This window comes from Botryllus schlosseri, chromosome 4 (assembly GCF_051294905.1).
Source record: "Botryllus schlosseri isolate E-star chromosome 4, Bs_hap1, whole genome shotgun sequence".
In the NCBI taxonomy this organism is placed as follows: domain Eukaryota; kingdom Metazoa; phylum Chordata; class Ascidiacea; order Stolidobranchia; family Styelidae; genus Botryllus; species Botryllus schlosseri.
Window position 1 is genome coordinate 10,530,977 of NC_137239.1, and position 17,294 is coordinate 10,548,270.

The 17,294-nt window shown below is 40.1% G+C and overlaps 1 protein-coding gene across 2 annotated transcripts in view; it reads left to right on the forward strand.

The window, feature by feature from the left end:
- The first annotated feature begins 3,394 nt into the window (after positions 1–3,394).
- Positions 3,395–17,294, forward strand: part of LOC145437019 (sushi, von Willebrand factor type A, EGF and pentraxin domain-containing protein 1-like) — a 44,615-nt gene continuing 30,715 nt past the window's right edge. Inside the window, exons 1-2 of one of the 2 annotated variants that reach the window (XM_080314188.1) lie at positions 13,110–13,344; positions 14,305–14,592. In XM_080314188.1, coding sequence (XP_080170314.1) covers positions 14,523–14,592 — 70 coding nt within the window. In that variant the 5' untranslated portion in view covers positions 13,110–13,344; positions 14,305–14,522. Of the gene's footprint in view, positions 3,554–13,109; positions 13,345–14,304; positions 14,593–17,294 lie in introns of those variants that run through there. The other variant, XM_080314187.1, reaches the window with a different exon arrangement.

The window sequence follows — 17,294 nt, forward strand, 5'->3', positions numbered from 1 at the left end:
ACAATAGAATCTTGATAGATTCATCATTAACAACGATTCGGAAAAGATTGGAGAATTTTAGACATCTCACGTTTTCTCGCTTTTGGCCATCATGCAAGTATATTAGATTTTACGTAAGGTCCATGTCAGGGGCGTCAAACATACGGCTCGAGGGTCGCATCCGGCCCGCCAGACGATTCCAACCGGCCCAAGAAGCAATTTTGAGGAAATGCAAAAAAGACTTATTGTATTTATCCAGCACATATGTCACGAATGCTTAGCTTTTTAGGAAGAAATATTTCCTTCAATTAATCCCACAAGACAGCAAATGTCGAGTATGTTTATACGCCAAATTATAACCAATCGACAGCGGTTTCATGGTTTTACACTAGTGATCTTTAGGAACCAAGTCGTTGACATTGACACCCAACTCCAAAATGACAAAATGCGCACACTGAGGTCAGAAGTTTAGGGAAAATAAGGGCAAAAATGTAATTCTTCACAGAAGCGAAAACACCAATGCGAAACCGCTATACGCAGGCTACATGGAGAATAAAATGTCACAATATACTATTCAAATATTTGATGTCACACTGCTACATCCGTTTTAGCTCATATGATCCCCGGCCTCAACAGAAACTCGAATTGCGACCTAATCCTGACGAACCAAATTCCAATTCGAACTAAATTCGTTTGCAGTCGAATCCCGCGTATATTCCTTACAACGCCTACCAAAGGCTTACGCCAGATTACGACTAAAGCAAAGAGAGCACAGAAATATGCAAACTTACATCGTTGCTAGAGCTGCTGTTTTAGGGTTTCATAACTCTATTTAACCAGTAAGTCATCCTACTTTTGTCAATTCCATTGTTTGCGAATAAAGGTGTTGCTAGGAGCGCCTTGATTGTAATATAGTATCACGTGTATAGGCTTGGTAATAAGTATAGGGCTGGGCAAAATCGAGTACCTGAGTGATTCGATTCTGAATCACGTAATATCCTTCGAGTCGAGTCGAGTAATCGAGTATCACTCAATGTGACGTCATAACAGGATGTAATACGTCCAAATTCAAATATGTACCGTTTATGCCACCAAAGAATATAATGCCTAATATCAATCTCATAAATGATACTTTGACATTTTTTGGACCATACCGATTTCAACCCACTTGATGACAATGCTGTGGGATAATCACGACTTCGGAAATGTGCTACGTTCAGTAACCCACGTAGCTATGTAGCCTACTATATGTTTCGTATGCTGCGATACCGCCAATCAAGATTTCAAGGCTTCAACAGTGAAAATTAGTATCGAAACTATAATTGTCGTTGATAAATTAACTTTCAATGGCGAGGAGCGTACAACATCAGTACTCGAAAAAATCGTCTTTTACTACTCGACTCGAATCATTAAAATTAATACTCGATTCAGATTCGAATACTCGAATCATTGTGCCCAGCCCTAGTAATAAGTAGGGCTGGGCACAATGATTCGAGTACTCGAATCTGAATCGAGTATTAATTTTAATGATTCGAGTCGAGTAGTAAAATACGATTTTTTCGAGTAGGCTACTGGAATTATACGAACGTCGCCACTGAAAGTTAATTTATCAATGAAAATTATGGTTTCGATACTAATATTCACTATTGTAGCCCTGGAACCTTGATTGGCCGTATCGTAGCATACGAAACACATAGTACAAAGTACAAATGTTACTGGAAATCGCAAATTTTCGAAGTCATGGCCATCTCACAACATTGTCTCCAAGTGCAATGTGATCGGTATGGCCGAGAAAATACCAAAGTATCTCTGTAATGGAAACAGGGATTATGTCCTTTGTGGTCGCATAAAACTTACATACTTGAATTTAGACATATTAATTCTGTCGTGACGTCATAATGAGTGATACTCGAATACTCGACTCGACTCGAAGCATATTACGTGATTCAGAATCGAATCACTCAGGTACTCGATTTTGCCCAGCCCTAGTAATAAGGCGTTCAAGTGAAAAACAAAGGCATGTTTTTTAAGGTAACATTTAAGAATCATTTGACTAGACAGGCCCGCGAGCGATCTGAAGGACTGAATCCGGCCCGCGACACAAGTTGAGTTTTTCACCCCCGGTCTATGTGCATGGTAGATGAGTTGTTGGTAGGCATCTCCTTCTCGGTCGTTCGGGTAGCGGAAGGTCGGGAATATTCGACAAATGTGCGATGAATTCTGCTGCATTTGTGTTATCATAGTATCGTTATCTTCCTAATGTTTACAAGTGATCTAATGACATACAAGTTAATGAGCGATGGCATGTTTACTGGGCTTACCATATTTTGGAAATCTAGAAAGAGGACACTTGTTCAGAAATTTGAGACTTGCGAAACCGGAGAAGAATTCTCAAAAACCGGTGAATTTTTCCCACTTTGTGATCGGTTGACTAAAAAAAAGGTCATCTTTCCGTCCAGAGCTAAAATAACCGTTTTTCACTTCGAAGTACCCGCCGGATCGTCAGTTCTGTGCTAATTTACGGCATATCACTCGCAATTTGCTCTAAATCTGACCTAAATTTTCAAAAAAGAGGACAAAATCTCAAAAAAGAGGACAAAAGGGCGTCCTCCGAGGACACTTTCAAAAAAGTCAAAAAAGAGGACAAATCCTCTTAAAAGAGGACGTATGGTAACTCTAATGTTTACATCATCAATATTGCCCTCACTCGATAGTAATAGAAATGAGCCCTGGAAATAGATTACGACAAAGATCAGATTTTCAATAATGACATTTATCAGTATACGCTACCGATATAGCCTACCTGTGATAATATTCGTACCTTTCTGCGAATTCGGAAGTTCGGAAGACATAATGGCCGATACTGGCTCATTTATCTCTGGTATATTTTCATACCGATTGTATATCACAGTATCCGAAAATTCATTATACTTCAGATCCAACAGCGCTCATAGACAATATGGCTGTGCACTGTGCAGTAACCATGATACCATATCTCGCCATAATGATTTGACTACCTCTTTGCCTGACATAGCCTTCAGACGCAGTTTTTGCTTGCTAAGCTAGAAGTATGGGTTCTGCCAGATTATGTTTCTACCATATACGTCAATTAACTGCGTTGGTAATTGAACTACGGTTCTAAATATATCGCTTTTGTTATATTGCTCGCGATTGGCCCTTAAATGCAATCGCACAGCCATCGATTTTCAGGGCCTGCTCTGCACCTAATTCCATTCATAGGATTATACAGATTGTGATGCATTGATTGGCAATATAGCAGGGACCGACAGTACATAGTTTACATAAACTATTTGGTAACGATGTCAGTATCACATTGAAACACTAGTTACGACTAGAAATGACGTATATGATGTATAAATATTGAAGATTCGCTACCGTTGCGTTCGACATGTCGATTCATGTCAAACGGGCCCGCTGGCTATACGTTGCGTTGTAGTAAGATTTAGCGGCAGATAGCAGAAAAGAAGCAAACAACTCAATATGAAGAATTCACAGCTGTATCTCATAATATTCTGCTCTCTTGTAATTTGGAGGTCAGCCAATATTGCATCAGGTAAGCGGGTAGATATATCTTACCTTATGACGGTCAAAGACGGGCGACGTATAAAGGCAGCAAAATTGAAAACTGCCGCTGTCCTAATCAATCCAATAATTATATTCATGGCATACGATACTTTGCAAAACGCAATAGCTTTTGGGTTTCGAACAAACACTACGATGTCACTTTCCGAACTGAAGCATTTCTGAACTGGTTTTTGTAAGAACAGCAGAAGTCACACTGATTCTCAATACATATACATTATCATGTTTTCTTTTAGTGTGAAAATCATATTTTAATGGGGTTGGTTCTTTTAACACTCTGTTGAAGCACAGTTCATTTTGTGCACCTGTTATCTATAGTAATGTATTAAATGCGTAATAATATATGTATTGTGGTAGAGTTTTTTCGGAGACTCAGCGTACATCAGGGTTTCCGGAAATCTTGCAGATTAACGTAAATGTTCCCCAGGCTAGCAAAGGTTAATAACCACTGGCTAACAGCTTTTGTGCTGTGACTGTCCAGATTAAGTCACCAAGCTTTAAATGCGCAACACCATTCCTTCACCATTAAAAAATCAGCTAAATAAACTGGACAAACAGCATAGACATTCCATCAACCTCGACTGGGAATGTTAGCAGCAGACTTGGGTTTGTGATGATGAGTAGGGCTACGTTGCGCAATCGAAACTTCATAATCGGTCAATACCAATTAGCTTTCTTGAATTTTCGGGTTTTATTACTCCCGATAACTGAAATAGTAGAAGTGCAGTCTTTGTAAGCCAGTACATTTTCATTTGGATTTATTGCGCATTAGGCTATTTCAAATAAGCAATGCTTTATGTTCTATGCCTATGGTGTAGGCCAGTGGTTCTCAACCGCCGGTACGCGAGGTATTTTGCAATTTTATGACAAAATTTCAAGATGCAATATGTTGAAGGCTTGTCGATTGATAAAATAAAATAAATATCAAGTTTTTAACTCATTCAGAACGTCGTGAAGTAACATATTAGGTCTGAGAGCATGTTCGATTTGACTTGAAGTTCAACCCATGTCATTTGACGAAATATGATCGGCAAGGACTCATACGAGCTGACTCACTAATTCGCGCAGTTTGCGCGATCATTCGTTTTCGATTCATTCGTTGGTGAAAGGACGCACCATCACATAATGAAGTTTAGGCTAACATAGGAATCCGGAAAGTTTGCGATAAACTCACCGGTGGGATCACCTTGACCGAAAAAGACTGCCCTTTATTAACCGAAAAGTTCGATGTATATATGTATCATTGTCCATAGGCTCCATAATGGCTGGCACCTAATCTCAACTGGCCATCTGTGCTCCACAGCACAACTGACAAAGCCCAGAGTAAAATTATTTGCCAGTGAAGAAATACCAATTTGGAATCGTGTCCGTCCTTTAGTTTAGTAAGCTTGGGTGATTTCAATGTCTAGTCACAATATAACAGACAGTAGGTGACGAAAAATTGACATGCGATGAAATAATTATTCCAATAGGCCCAGCCGAATATGTTTAATTATTATCTATTACTTTTCCTAAATTTTTCAACACGACACCTCAATCAACTCTACGGGAAAATCTGATGATTTTGATAGTATACAAATTTAGAGCAATATATATGCAATTAATAATTTTATTGAGCGATTCAGTCGTGAATTACCTAAAGAAAACTCTCTGCCTATACTCAGTATATTGAATGTGTTCGCAAGTCCTGACGAAAACAACAAACTAGCTGTGGGGTCTGGGGGCGATGCCTCCTAGCTAGACGTTTGGTTTATGCTTTGTGGGGCCCCAAGACTACCGTTTTGGGGCAATTAGGCTGACGATCGGCCCTGATTTTGTGGATAGCCTGGTATAACTGCTGTAGTCAGGTGTTCTCGTGCGGCGTACTGTATTCGTAGTAGGGATCGTATGAACCTCTGATAGGTTCAGATTCGTGTGAACGCGAATCTTTTTGAAAAGTTCTGTGTGAACGCAATCGTGTACCTATGACCCTACGTGATACAATAAGCATATAAAATAATGATCGATCCCATACGCCTGTTAGATTTTTCACAGTAGACAGTGCTGTATTCTTCATATCAACTTCATTGATTGGTGGAATGAGAAGGATGATTCGCTGACTATACCTACATGTAGCGTTTTTCGCTCTTGATGTTGTGTGACCGCGGGTCATGCTCGAAGTAGAGAGTCACTAAATATTCACAAACGGAAAGCTGGATATTTCGAGCAAACCATTGTATCAAAGCAAGTAAAATATTTGAGATTGGTAAGGTGCCTGCTCGATTAGTGTTGATCTTTTTTATATTGCCAGCGTCATGCATAGTGGCCCGAAGTTGAAAAGCAAAGAATTTCAACCAATGATGCTATGATGTGAAAAATTGTGATATATGGAAGAGGTTCACTGCCCAGTACCGGCGAAGGTTCGGTTGTGAACGTGAACCTCTAAATTTCCGAAGTTCACAGAATGCGAGCGCGAACCTCACGTTCACACCATTCCTAATTCATAGTATAGCCAGAGTAACCTACGACTGATGGTAATGGGCAATGAGCAAGGTAGCACGACAAGATGCTTGGTTCGACTCCGAAACGCTTGTTCTCTCAATATTGTCGAAGAGAATATTAATATTCGAGTTAACGTGACCTTCGGCGCGAAAGACTGTCAACGACTCTCGGCGCTAGAACGTTTATTTTGTCAAGGCAAATTTACTTGGACTCAGCAGACCCACTACGGTATAATCAGATGGATACCATCATGAACATCTTTAATTACAATCAAACCCCTCAAAATGTCACTCTCTAGCATCATATACTTGCATAAAACAGTTGCATACTTCACGTTTTGAGTTGATTTCAATTTTTGAAAGCTCACCGTTCCGCCGAATATTTTTTGAAATTTTACCGGTCCGCGAGGTGAAAAAGGTTGAGAACCACTGGTGTAGGCTACATCGCAAGATAATAATGCGATAATACACGCACTCTTAGGTACCAGAGTATGAATTGATGCCAAAAAGGTGTTGCAAGACGGCAAAACCTAACTGAGAATTACATCGTAGTTATAAATCTTGCGTGCCAACGACCATACCTACCTATAGCCCTACATGCAAGCGTCATTTGGACTAAAATGTGTTCGATTTACAGCCATATATCACGGGAGGTACACGGCAGGACTACACGTTATTTTGGTCAAGAGTGTATAGTATATACTCTTCTATTTACATATGAAGTGAGCACCAGCCCACTGACCATGGAAAAAGATCTAAGCCACTGATCTAAGAAAATGATTGCGTGTCTTCGGTATTTGACAACGGTTGCAATGGCACTATTTTCTTGATTGAGCTCTGTTATATAGTAATGTCAATGCGATAAGTTTTAGGAAATGACAAGCAAATGCGAACTCTAATGCGTAGTTCATGCTCAATTTTGCGACCATAACGGTATTGTAACAATATACTATATGTTGATCGCCCAGGGGACGCTGACGCCCACTTTGGGAATCACTGGTCTATAAAATGACTTACACGTTCCTGCTCACACAATCCAGCACGAACATGAAATAGTCCTTGACTGTAAGGTTTTTCTCGGACATGTAACTCCCACGTCATTAAAAAAATATGTTGCGTAATATTTATGTCGGTCTTCGTTGATTCTCCCACAAGAGCGTTGAGAAACGAGCATGCAGAGCAAATTCAGGTTCTGAATGTAGCAAAATATATTCTATAAAAACGTATGAAGCTGCTGATGGGATATACAAATGTAGGTAGTTTGTCCAGCTGTGAAGTGGCGAAATATACGCTACAATGGCAATGAAATCGCAATGAAATCGATCCTTACGTAGGGTTACCATATGTCCTCTTTCAGGAGGATTTATCCTCTTTTTTTAAAGTCTCCTTGGAGGACGCCCAAGTGTCTTCTTTTGGAGATTTTGTCCTCTTTTTTTGAGAATTTGGTTAAATATAGGACATCAAATCTGCACTGAAGTAACGATCCGTCGGCTATTTCGTGAGCTGGGCCGGAAAGTTGACCTTTTTTTATTTAGTCCACCACCTGATGATGTGTAAGAAAAAACTGTATTTTCGGGAGTTGAGCGAGAAAGTTGATCTTTTTTTAGTCAACCGGACCGTGGCATTTCCGTCTTTTAATGTTAAAATCCGGATAACCAACGAATCCTGCTCACGTCTGAGCAGCTATTGCCCCTGTCGTCGATCATTTTCTAACCATACTTTAGCAATAGATAGAAGTTCTGGTGCACTGCAGGAACCAGTCGCGTTCGTTCATACAAACATCGAGGCGAAAACCTAACCTTTATAAACTAAGACCTTGGCAGCTTCCAAACCCTATTTAACGTCCACTTGTATGAATATCACTTTATTAGTTACACGAGCTTTAGGAGCTCTGCGCCTTTATAAACTAGAAATTAAAAACACTATCCTGATCCGGATCCAATCCTGTTTAAGGAGGGCGAGCTAGAAGGAAGGGGAGACTCCGTACAACTTCAAAAAATTTGAATAAAAGTAACTTTTTAATATGGGTACGCGCAGCGCCTCACGAAAAAATACGCCTCATTCATGAAAAAATATATAGGCAATTCGGCGCCAACTATTACCTCTCCACGACACACCAAGACTTCTGAAGTTTCGGCCAGAATGCGACTTCTCGAAGTGTATTACCAAATAAGACCGCAAATTACATCCGCATGTTGGAGAAAACCATCAATATATATAGCCTATTGCCAATTGTCCATTGGCCATAAACGCGAAAGAGTCGTGCGACTGCTATCTGAAGTCACCACTTTCCTCAGTTCTACCAGAAAATAGAATCCAAAATAGAATCCAAAATCCGGAAAAATGTAGTGACTAGTGATACGCGATTCATGTGTGAGCAGGAATAGGAAACTGCGAACGTATCGGTTCACTACGCATTGAAATCGAGGGTTATGGCGTTAAGAAAAATTAGTGTGTAGCCTACTTTATAGTCCAGTGGTTCCCAACCTTATTCGACTCATTGCCGCCTTATCAATCTCGACACAAATTTTCGCCCCACATATTTACAGATCCAAAAAGAGCATGTTGAATCGGAAACTTTATTCACCTAACTCTGATCGCTGGTGAATTTACTAAAAAAGTCCATTTTCCGTGGTGGTAGGTGCTTGAAAAACTGGGTTTCCGCGTCTACTTTCAGTTGAGTTCACATTTTCTTTTGCGTGCAGAATAAGCAGAATAAGCCGTCTTCACGTGCATTTTTAACCGTTTGTATGTATGTAGTGACATTCGAACATTTTCGCTCGCTATCGCTCCCTAATCGCCCCCTTTGGCATTTTGGCCCTCTTGATTGTCAAAATCACCCACTGGGGCGCAATATCGTCCACGTTGGGAACCGTTACTCTCGTCCATCGAATCGACAAATTTTCATAGCTACAATCAATGAATTTGTCAATGATATTGGTACTTGCAAATAATACTAATATTTCCTGGATATCTCTCTGACCATGTGATCACGTACCGGTAGATCAGGGGGTCATTACATGCTCTTCGTAAGAATAGAAATCTTCGGTATTCGGGAAACCACCAAACATTTTTTATGATCGGTATTCCGTGCGATCTTGGCGCGAACACCATGAAAAAAAATCTCCCGGAATTCTGACAAATATCTTCGGCAGACCACGAACACTCAATACCATTCGTGTTCGTACGATCGTCATTCGGGACGACTTAGATCGGCATATGGCTGCCCGTAATTTCTTCGTAGATAATCGCACATCGCACTTTGGTGGATGTCAAGACCGGGAATATTTTGACTTGAACATAATGGAGCGATAAAGAAGTCGTTATAGAATTTAGAATAAGCGAATATGAAATCGAATATTTGTGGTCATTACCAGCAGTGAAGAATAGCATGGAGCCAATAGGTCATCGTTCGGCAGACCTAACCTTACAGCACAAAGTTTTGTTATTTCCTAAATCGCTCGGTTCAGGAAGTTTTCAGAATTGCAGCAGAGATTTCTTGAAAGTATCCCAGCCATCCATGAGTAAAGTATTAAGCGCATTTTGGGATTCAATGCTTTCGATAGCTCCAAATCTCATTTACATGTCAAAAAATAACACGGAGGTCGTTGCCGCGAAACGTTGATTTTTATCAAGTAGCTGGTTTTCCTGGCGTAATCAGCTGCATCGACGGATCTAATATCCCTATATTTGCTCCGCATGATGACGAGTTCGCTTGTGTGAATAGAAAATAGTTTTACTCAATCAACATTCAGGGAATCTGTGATGCAAACCTTATATTTACCGATGTTGTAGCAAAATGGCCTGGATCAAACCATGATACTTCCAAATTCAAGAATTCTTGACGATTTGGAAAGACGTAAATTTGGATATATTAGGTATAATAATATTAAACAGGCATGCAGATAAGCATTTACGATTAGAAAGCACTCTTACTGTTTAAATAGCTGATAGATAGCCGTGACGATGGAAACAATTATGGCATTTCCAATAGCACAGGGTAATTGCCATGTCATAATGGAGCTGCTATGTGGAAACTTTAGGTCTCAAAAGTCTTTGATTCGTTTTTAGCTCATAATTAATCAAGTCATAAACAAATCATCGTTCCGCAAATTCTGAGATCATTGTCTGAACTTGTGCTTGTACTGCAATATTCATTCCCAGAAATTGCAGTTAACAAATTTAGATGGGTTTCAAACAATCAACGAAACGAAGTGTTAAGTTTCCCACTTCCAACTCATCACGAACAGAAGTGACGAGTACGAACAAAACAAGTAATGCGTATCCCGAATTTAAATATTCTGTTCGATTGAGTAAAGTCCCGAACACGAACGCGATTACGATCGCTATCACGAATGAGGATGTAATGACTCCCCTGATGGCGTTAGAATATCTACGACACGTGGTTATTCATATCAAACACGTATGGATTATATTCATAACTCTCTCATTTGTCACCGTTGTGGAGCTTATTGGGATTGATGACTTTATAGAAGCATGCTTGGTTGGTATGTTATGACCTCCGGTAAAGATTGTCGTTGCTCAAATGATATTTCTATCGCTCACATCACCTAGATTAAACTAATTATGAGAACCCCTGCTGGTCTATGACTCGAATGGGCAACCTGTTGTATGCAGTGTTCGTTGGTTTGTGATACCCATGATGTTTGTCTAATAATATGGTCATTTACACCAGGCCAATGTTCTTCATTTTAATTCGGGGCTGTCGACTGGTACCAGGGCCCACTTCTAGGATTTTATAAGACACCGCTTAAAAACGGATGAGATGACGAGGAGGAGCATGGATATACTTCCAACACTTAGGTAGGAATTCTGAAGTTTCTCTAAGCCATGACGTCACGTATAATAAATTGTGAACGTGAAGTCATAGTGGATTGATATGTATCTCCTTTGACGAAATAGATTTCTAACGCCTGTCATATACGAACCTAAATATCTTCAACCAGCAGAACTACAGTGATGGGCGGATATTGATTTCTGAGAGTCTGAATCCGTCTGACAGTTTGGGTCTCTGAGGAACGATCCGTCCGAATCCGAACAATCTCAACCAAAAAATTCATGTGAATCCGAATAATGCCTTCCAAAATCCGAATCGAATAACTTTTCCGAAGAACCCTGATGCACAGCACTACAGCCGACCTGCGAGTAGATTTGCAAAGGCTAAGGTTAGGGCTATCTGGTTTATCTTTGCTCGGACCTTTGACTGAACAACTTTATTGCGTTACTACTAGTAGTCCTATCAGAACGAGTTTACTGTCCGTGTTCCGTTGTCGAGCTGACGATTTTATTCTTTAGATTTGAACCTAAGTCACCTCTTGTCAGAACTATCCAGAAATATCCGAAGCCGAAGGTACAACTATCCGAAAATATCCGAAACAAAATCTACAATAGAATCCGAATCCGAATCCGATTTTTTTTCACGCTTCGCGTACTTAATTGTCACACGATTTCTTGCTTGGTAGCCTTCCCCCTCCTGAAAATAAAAAAAACGCATAGTTTACCCGATTGAGTCTAACTGTATTCGCAATTACGGGAGAAAGTCTTTTTGCGTTTGCGCTCGCAAAAAGATCCTCGGCGATGAAATGTAGACACAAAATGATTGTCGCATATTACGCTCGATATCGATGTGTCCAGACGCCGAATAGTCGTGTCCTTGCAAACTGATCCCAGGGGGCGGAATACAGTAGGTTCAGATTCGTGTGAACGCGGACTTTTTAGAAACGCTCTGTGTGATCGCGAACGTGACCTCATGGCGTCAGGTGACGTCATGTTGCTAATCCCATCCCTACTGGAACCCGACTGGATATTTCGAGCAAACTTTTGTAACGAAGCAAGTAAATTTCTCGAGATTGAGAAAGTGCATGATCGTTTAGTGCTGGAATTTTTATGCTGCCAGCGCCGTGCATAGAGTGACCCGCAGTTGAAATGCAATGAATTTCAACCAAAGAAGGTGTAATGACGTGAAAAATTGTAATATATGAAAAGGATTTACAGTGCAGAACATACCAAGTTTCGTTTGTGAACGTAAACTTCTAAATTTTTTAGGTTCGCACACAGAACGCGAACGTGAACCTCACGTTCACACCGTCCCTAATTCAGAATATACACCTACGAATGAATCGCCAGGCCCACAACTGCCACTAGATATGACTGATTTATAAGCCCTGGTTTTCGAAAATCTATATCTCAAGACTCTGGTTGACAACAGAATCTTGATAGATTCATCAGTAACAACGATTTGGAAAAGATTGGAGAATTATAGGCATCTCACGTTTTCTCGCTAGAGGCCATCATGCATGCACATATATTCAGATTTCACGTATGTCAGGTGTGGTAAACATAAGGCCCGAGGGCCACTTTCGGCTCACCAGACCATTTCATCCGGCCTAAGAAGCAATTTTAAGGAAATGCAAAAATACTTGTATTTATCTAGCACATTTGTCACGAATGCTTAACTTTTTAGGAAGAACTATTTCCTTCAATTAATCCCTCAAGACAGCAAATGCGCCACATTATAACCGCCCGACAGCGGTTTTATGGTTTTACTCTAGTGATCATTAGGAACCAAGTCGTTGACATTAACACCCAATTCCAAAATGGCAAAATGCGCACACTAAGGGCATAAATTTAGGGAAAATAAGGACAACAACACAGAAGCGAAAACACCAATGCGAAACCGTTATACGCAGGCTACATTGATAATAAAATGCCACAATATATAATTCAAATATTTGATGTCACACTGCCACATCCATTTCAGCTCAAAAGGTCCCCGGCCTCAACAGAAACTCGAATCGCGCATCAATCCTGATGAACCAAATTCCAATTCGAACTAAATTCGTTTGCAGTTGAATCCCTTGTATATTCCTCACAACGCATACCCAGGGCTTACGCCAGACCACGACTAAAACAAAGGGAGCATAGAAATATTCAAACTTATATCGTTGCTAGAGCTGCTGTTTTAGGGTTTTATAACTGTATTCAACCGGCAAGTCATCCTACTTTGTCAATTCTGTTGTTTGCGAATAAAGGTGTTGTTAGAATTGATAGTAATATAATGTAATATAGTATCACGTGGATAGACTTGGTAATAAGGGGGGCCTGCTCTGCACCTAATTCTACATATAGGGTTATACAGATTGCGACATTAGCCATATATTGAGCGACACGATTCAATTCAGTCGTGATTAAAGTTTATCTTCAGAGCGATACAGATACAGTATATTGACAATCCGATGCATTGATTGGCAATAGGGGAGATGTGGTACCGATGAATCACTGGGACCGAAAATACTTGAAAAATTCTCTATGATAATTCCATGATTACACTCCGTGAGCTTGTCTACAATTGCATGCTGGCTAAATCTTTCCTTACATACAAAAAATTTCGACGTGCGGGTGCTATGGGGTCTCTGACAGATGTTTTCTGTTTTGGGGGGTGTAAACTAAATTTCAATCGACTCATACATTTTTCTTTGTAACCTTCAACACGAACAAACCAGCAATCATTTTTATTATGAAGTGTAGGGCTTGTATCAGGCTATATAATGGCACATATTATTTTATTCAATAACTTCCTTGAGTGGAATTTTTTTCGATTCATGTATAAAATTCGTAGGGTGGGGACCGATGATACAATAGCCAAATCAAGCAAAATAATCAAGCATACTAATCATGCAACAACTGAAACATGCCTACGTACAGAAGATCTTTATGTAATAATTGCATGTGACGTTTTATCGCTATAACTAGGTATTTGGAAGTCACAATGTCGATTTTAGGGCAATATGTACCTTCAAATTTATAAGATCGAGTCTAAATCGAAAAGTGATTTTATGGCAACATTTGAGTTAATAATAATTCTATTTTTGGACGGTTGCGACCAAACGTTCTTCTTTGGCTTGCTGTAGCTTAGACTATATTATACACAGCAAGAAAAGCTGTGACATCTGAGTTTTTGAGAGTATGTCTCATAGGTCCCCGGGTCGTGTGCCATTGGACCCACCGGGTGGGGACCGACGATACGTTCGAGCATCAAATTTTGAACGCTCCTAAATATTTTTTGAAAAGACGGATATTCATGTATGTGTGCGCGATAGGTAGAGCTTGTATCAAAGTGCTGAGCCAGCAAAAGATCTGCTGTTTTCGGCTGAACATTTCGGGGCCAGCCATCATTTTCCAATTTTCGATCCATCGGTACCACATCTCCCCTATAACAAAGACCATCAGAACATAGTTTACATGAACTATTTGGACACGATGTCGGTATCACATTGAAACACTAGTTATGACTAGAAATGACGTATCTGATGCATAAATATTGAAGATTCGTTACTGTCGCGTTCGACATTTCGATTCTTGTCAAACGGGCCCGCTGGCAATACGTTGCGTTTTAGTAAGATTTAGCGGCAAAAGCGGACAAGAAGCAAACAACTCAATATGAAGAATTCACGGCGGTATCTCATAATATTCTGCTTTCTTGTAATTTGGAGGTCAGCCAATGCATCAGGTAAGCGGGTAGATATCTCTTACCTCACGGTGGTCAAAGACAGGCAAGTTATAGGCAGCAAAATTGAAAACTTCCGCTGTCCTAATCAATCTGGTGATTATATTCATGGCATACCATACTTTGCGAACCGCAATGGCTTTTGGGTTTCGACCAAACAATACGATGTCATAATCCAAGCTGAAGCATTTCCGAACTGATGTTTGTAAAGAACAGCAGAATTCACACTGATTCTCAGTAAATATTCATGATCATATTTTCTTTCAGAGTGAAAATCACATTTTAATGGGGTTTGCCCTTATAACATTCTGTTGAAGCACAGTCCATTTTGTGCACCTGTTATCTGAAGTAATGTATTTAATGCGTATTAATATATGTATTGTGGTAGTGTTTTATCGGAGACTCAGCGAAAATCTGGGTTCCCGGAAAGCTTGCAGATTCGCATAAATGTTCCCCTGGCTTGCAAAGGTTAATAACCACTGCGTGATAGCGTTTTATGCGGTGACTGTCCAGATCAAGTCACCGAGCTTTAAAGGTGCAAAAACATTCCTTTGCCATTGCAAAATCAGGTAAATAGACTGGACATTGGACAACCAGCATTTGCATTCAATCAACCCCGACTGGGAATGTTATCAGCAGATTTGGGTTTGTGATGATTACGTTAATACCACTTAGCTTTCTTGAATTTTCGGGTGCTATTACTACCAATAACTGAAATAGTAGAAGTGCAGTCTTTGAAAGCCAGTGCTTTTTCTTTTGGATTTGTTGCGCATTACTCTATTTCAAATAAGCAATACTTTGTGTTCTTTGCCTATGGCAGTGGTTCTTAAACTTTTTGTCTTCGTGAACCCCTTCAGGACCGTCACGGTGCCCCGCGGTCCCGCACGAAGTTTTAGTTCAAATTTAGCTCATTTATCGTGCTATCTATTTTTGTCTTGTGCAAATGATAACTGTAGGCTTAGTGATATAGAGCAACAAAATGACTTTTCATGAAAACAAGATCATACTATTCATGTAGAAAAAATGGTTGACTTCTATTATTTCAAAGCGAATGCTGCAACTGCATTTCTTGAGATACAGGGTAGTGTTTTGAAAACCTGGGCCTTCGATTTGTTATGAACGAGTGCCGAAAATCCATTTCCACAAATTTAGGTTGTGGCGAATGTAATAATAACGCGTAACGATTCCGACGACACATTTGGGTATGATCGCAACAAATATGGCACCAAAATTGACAAACAATTTTTTTAATGAACACCTAACGTCAGGTCTGGTCATTTCTATCTAGCAGCTTATCATGAAGTTATATTATGGAAAAAACGGTTACGTGTATCGCTGGAGAAAATGTTTTTTGTAAACATTTCGTAGTCACAATGAAACATCTTTAAACAGCAAAATGTTTGTATCAGTAGGCTATTGAGTCTGCGCAGTAGATTATTTCATATCAGGCGGCAATACTGTTGATGTGAGCTCTGGAGTTTAACTGGTAATGAAGCCAAAATCGTGCCTCAGGATTTTCCGATTAAAAAAAATTCAAATTAGGTTATAAACTATTTTGAGGCTTCGTGGACCCCCTGGAAATGCTTCACGGAGCCCGGTTGAGAACCACTGGCCTATGGTGTACATCGCAAAATAATAATACGTATACACACGCACTCTTACGGAATAGACTGGGGATTGATGCCAAAAAGATGTTGCCAGACAACAGAACCTAACTGAGTATTACATCGTAGTTATAAATCTTCCGTGCCTACGACCACACCTTCCTACAGCCCTACATGCAAGCGTCATTTGGACTAAAATGTGTACGAATTTACATCAGTGGTTCCCAACCTTTTTGTCGTCAATCCCCACTTCTGATTTATTCCGAACCTTCATTCCCCACCAGTACTGTAGCAGCACTTCGTCTGCCCCGCCCAAAAAACGTTGTTCGTGGGCCCCCACAGGGTGATAAACCTAACTTTGGAGAGAGAGAGAGAGAATACTTTTATTCGTCAACCATGAACTATAGTATAGGCAATATCCACAAAAATTCATGTCCAATAGTATACATTTGAAAAAAAAAAATTCATAACTATATTTTGGGCTACATTGGGTATACTGTTTAATGCGTCGCCGTATTCGGAGTAAACGCGCGAAGCCCGAAAAATTTATATAGTTCGTGGTTTGAATCGGTAGATATGATAGGGAATTGCATATATTTTGTTATCAATTTTTTATCGCCTCTCTGCTCACGTAATCAAATTTACCGGTACAGGTGAGTGAGGTGTGTTGGAAAAGGTGGGACCCCTAAAGAAGAATTAAACATTTCAGGCGGACCCGTTGGTATATTGACTCCATTACATTATGCTATTTCGTGACCTCCTATATCTGCTATGTCAAAAGATATGGAAATCGCCCAAACTAAAAGGCACACACGATTTCAAATTGGTATTTCTTTACTGGCAAATAATTTTTCCCTGCGAGATGACATTTGATCTGTGTAGTTCAGATCGCCAGGACAGGAACATTCGGCGCCAGCCATTTAGCCACCTATGGACAATTAAACATATATGTAGCCTATATTGTACATATCGAGGTTTTCATTCACCATAAGGCCATTTCTTCTCGGCCAAGGTCTTCTCGCTGCTGATCGTTCTGGCACACTTCACTGAGTTGCATGACGTTGCATGTGACGTCATGGTGCGTCGTGACGCAGTAATGGC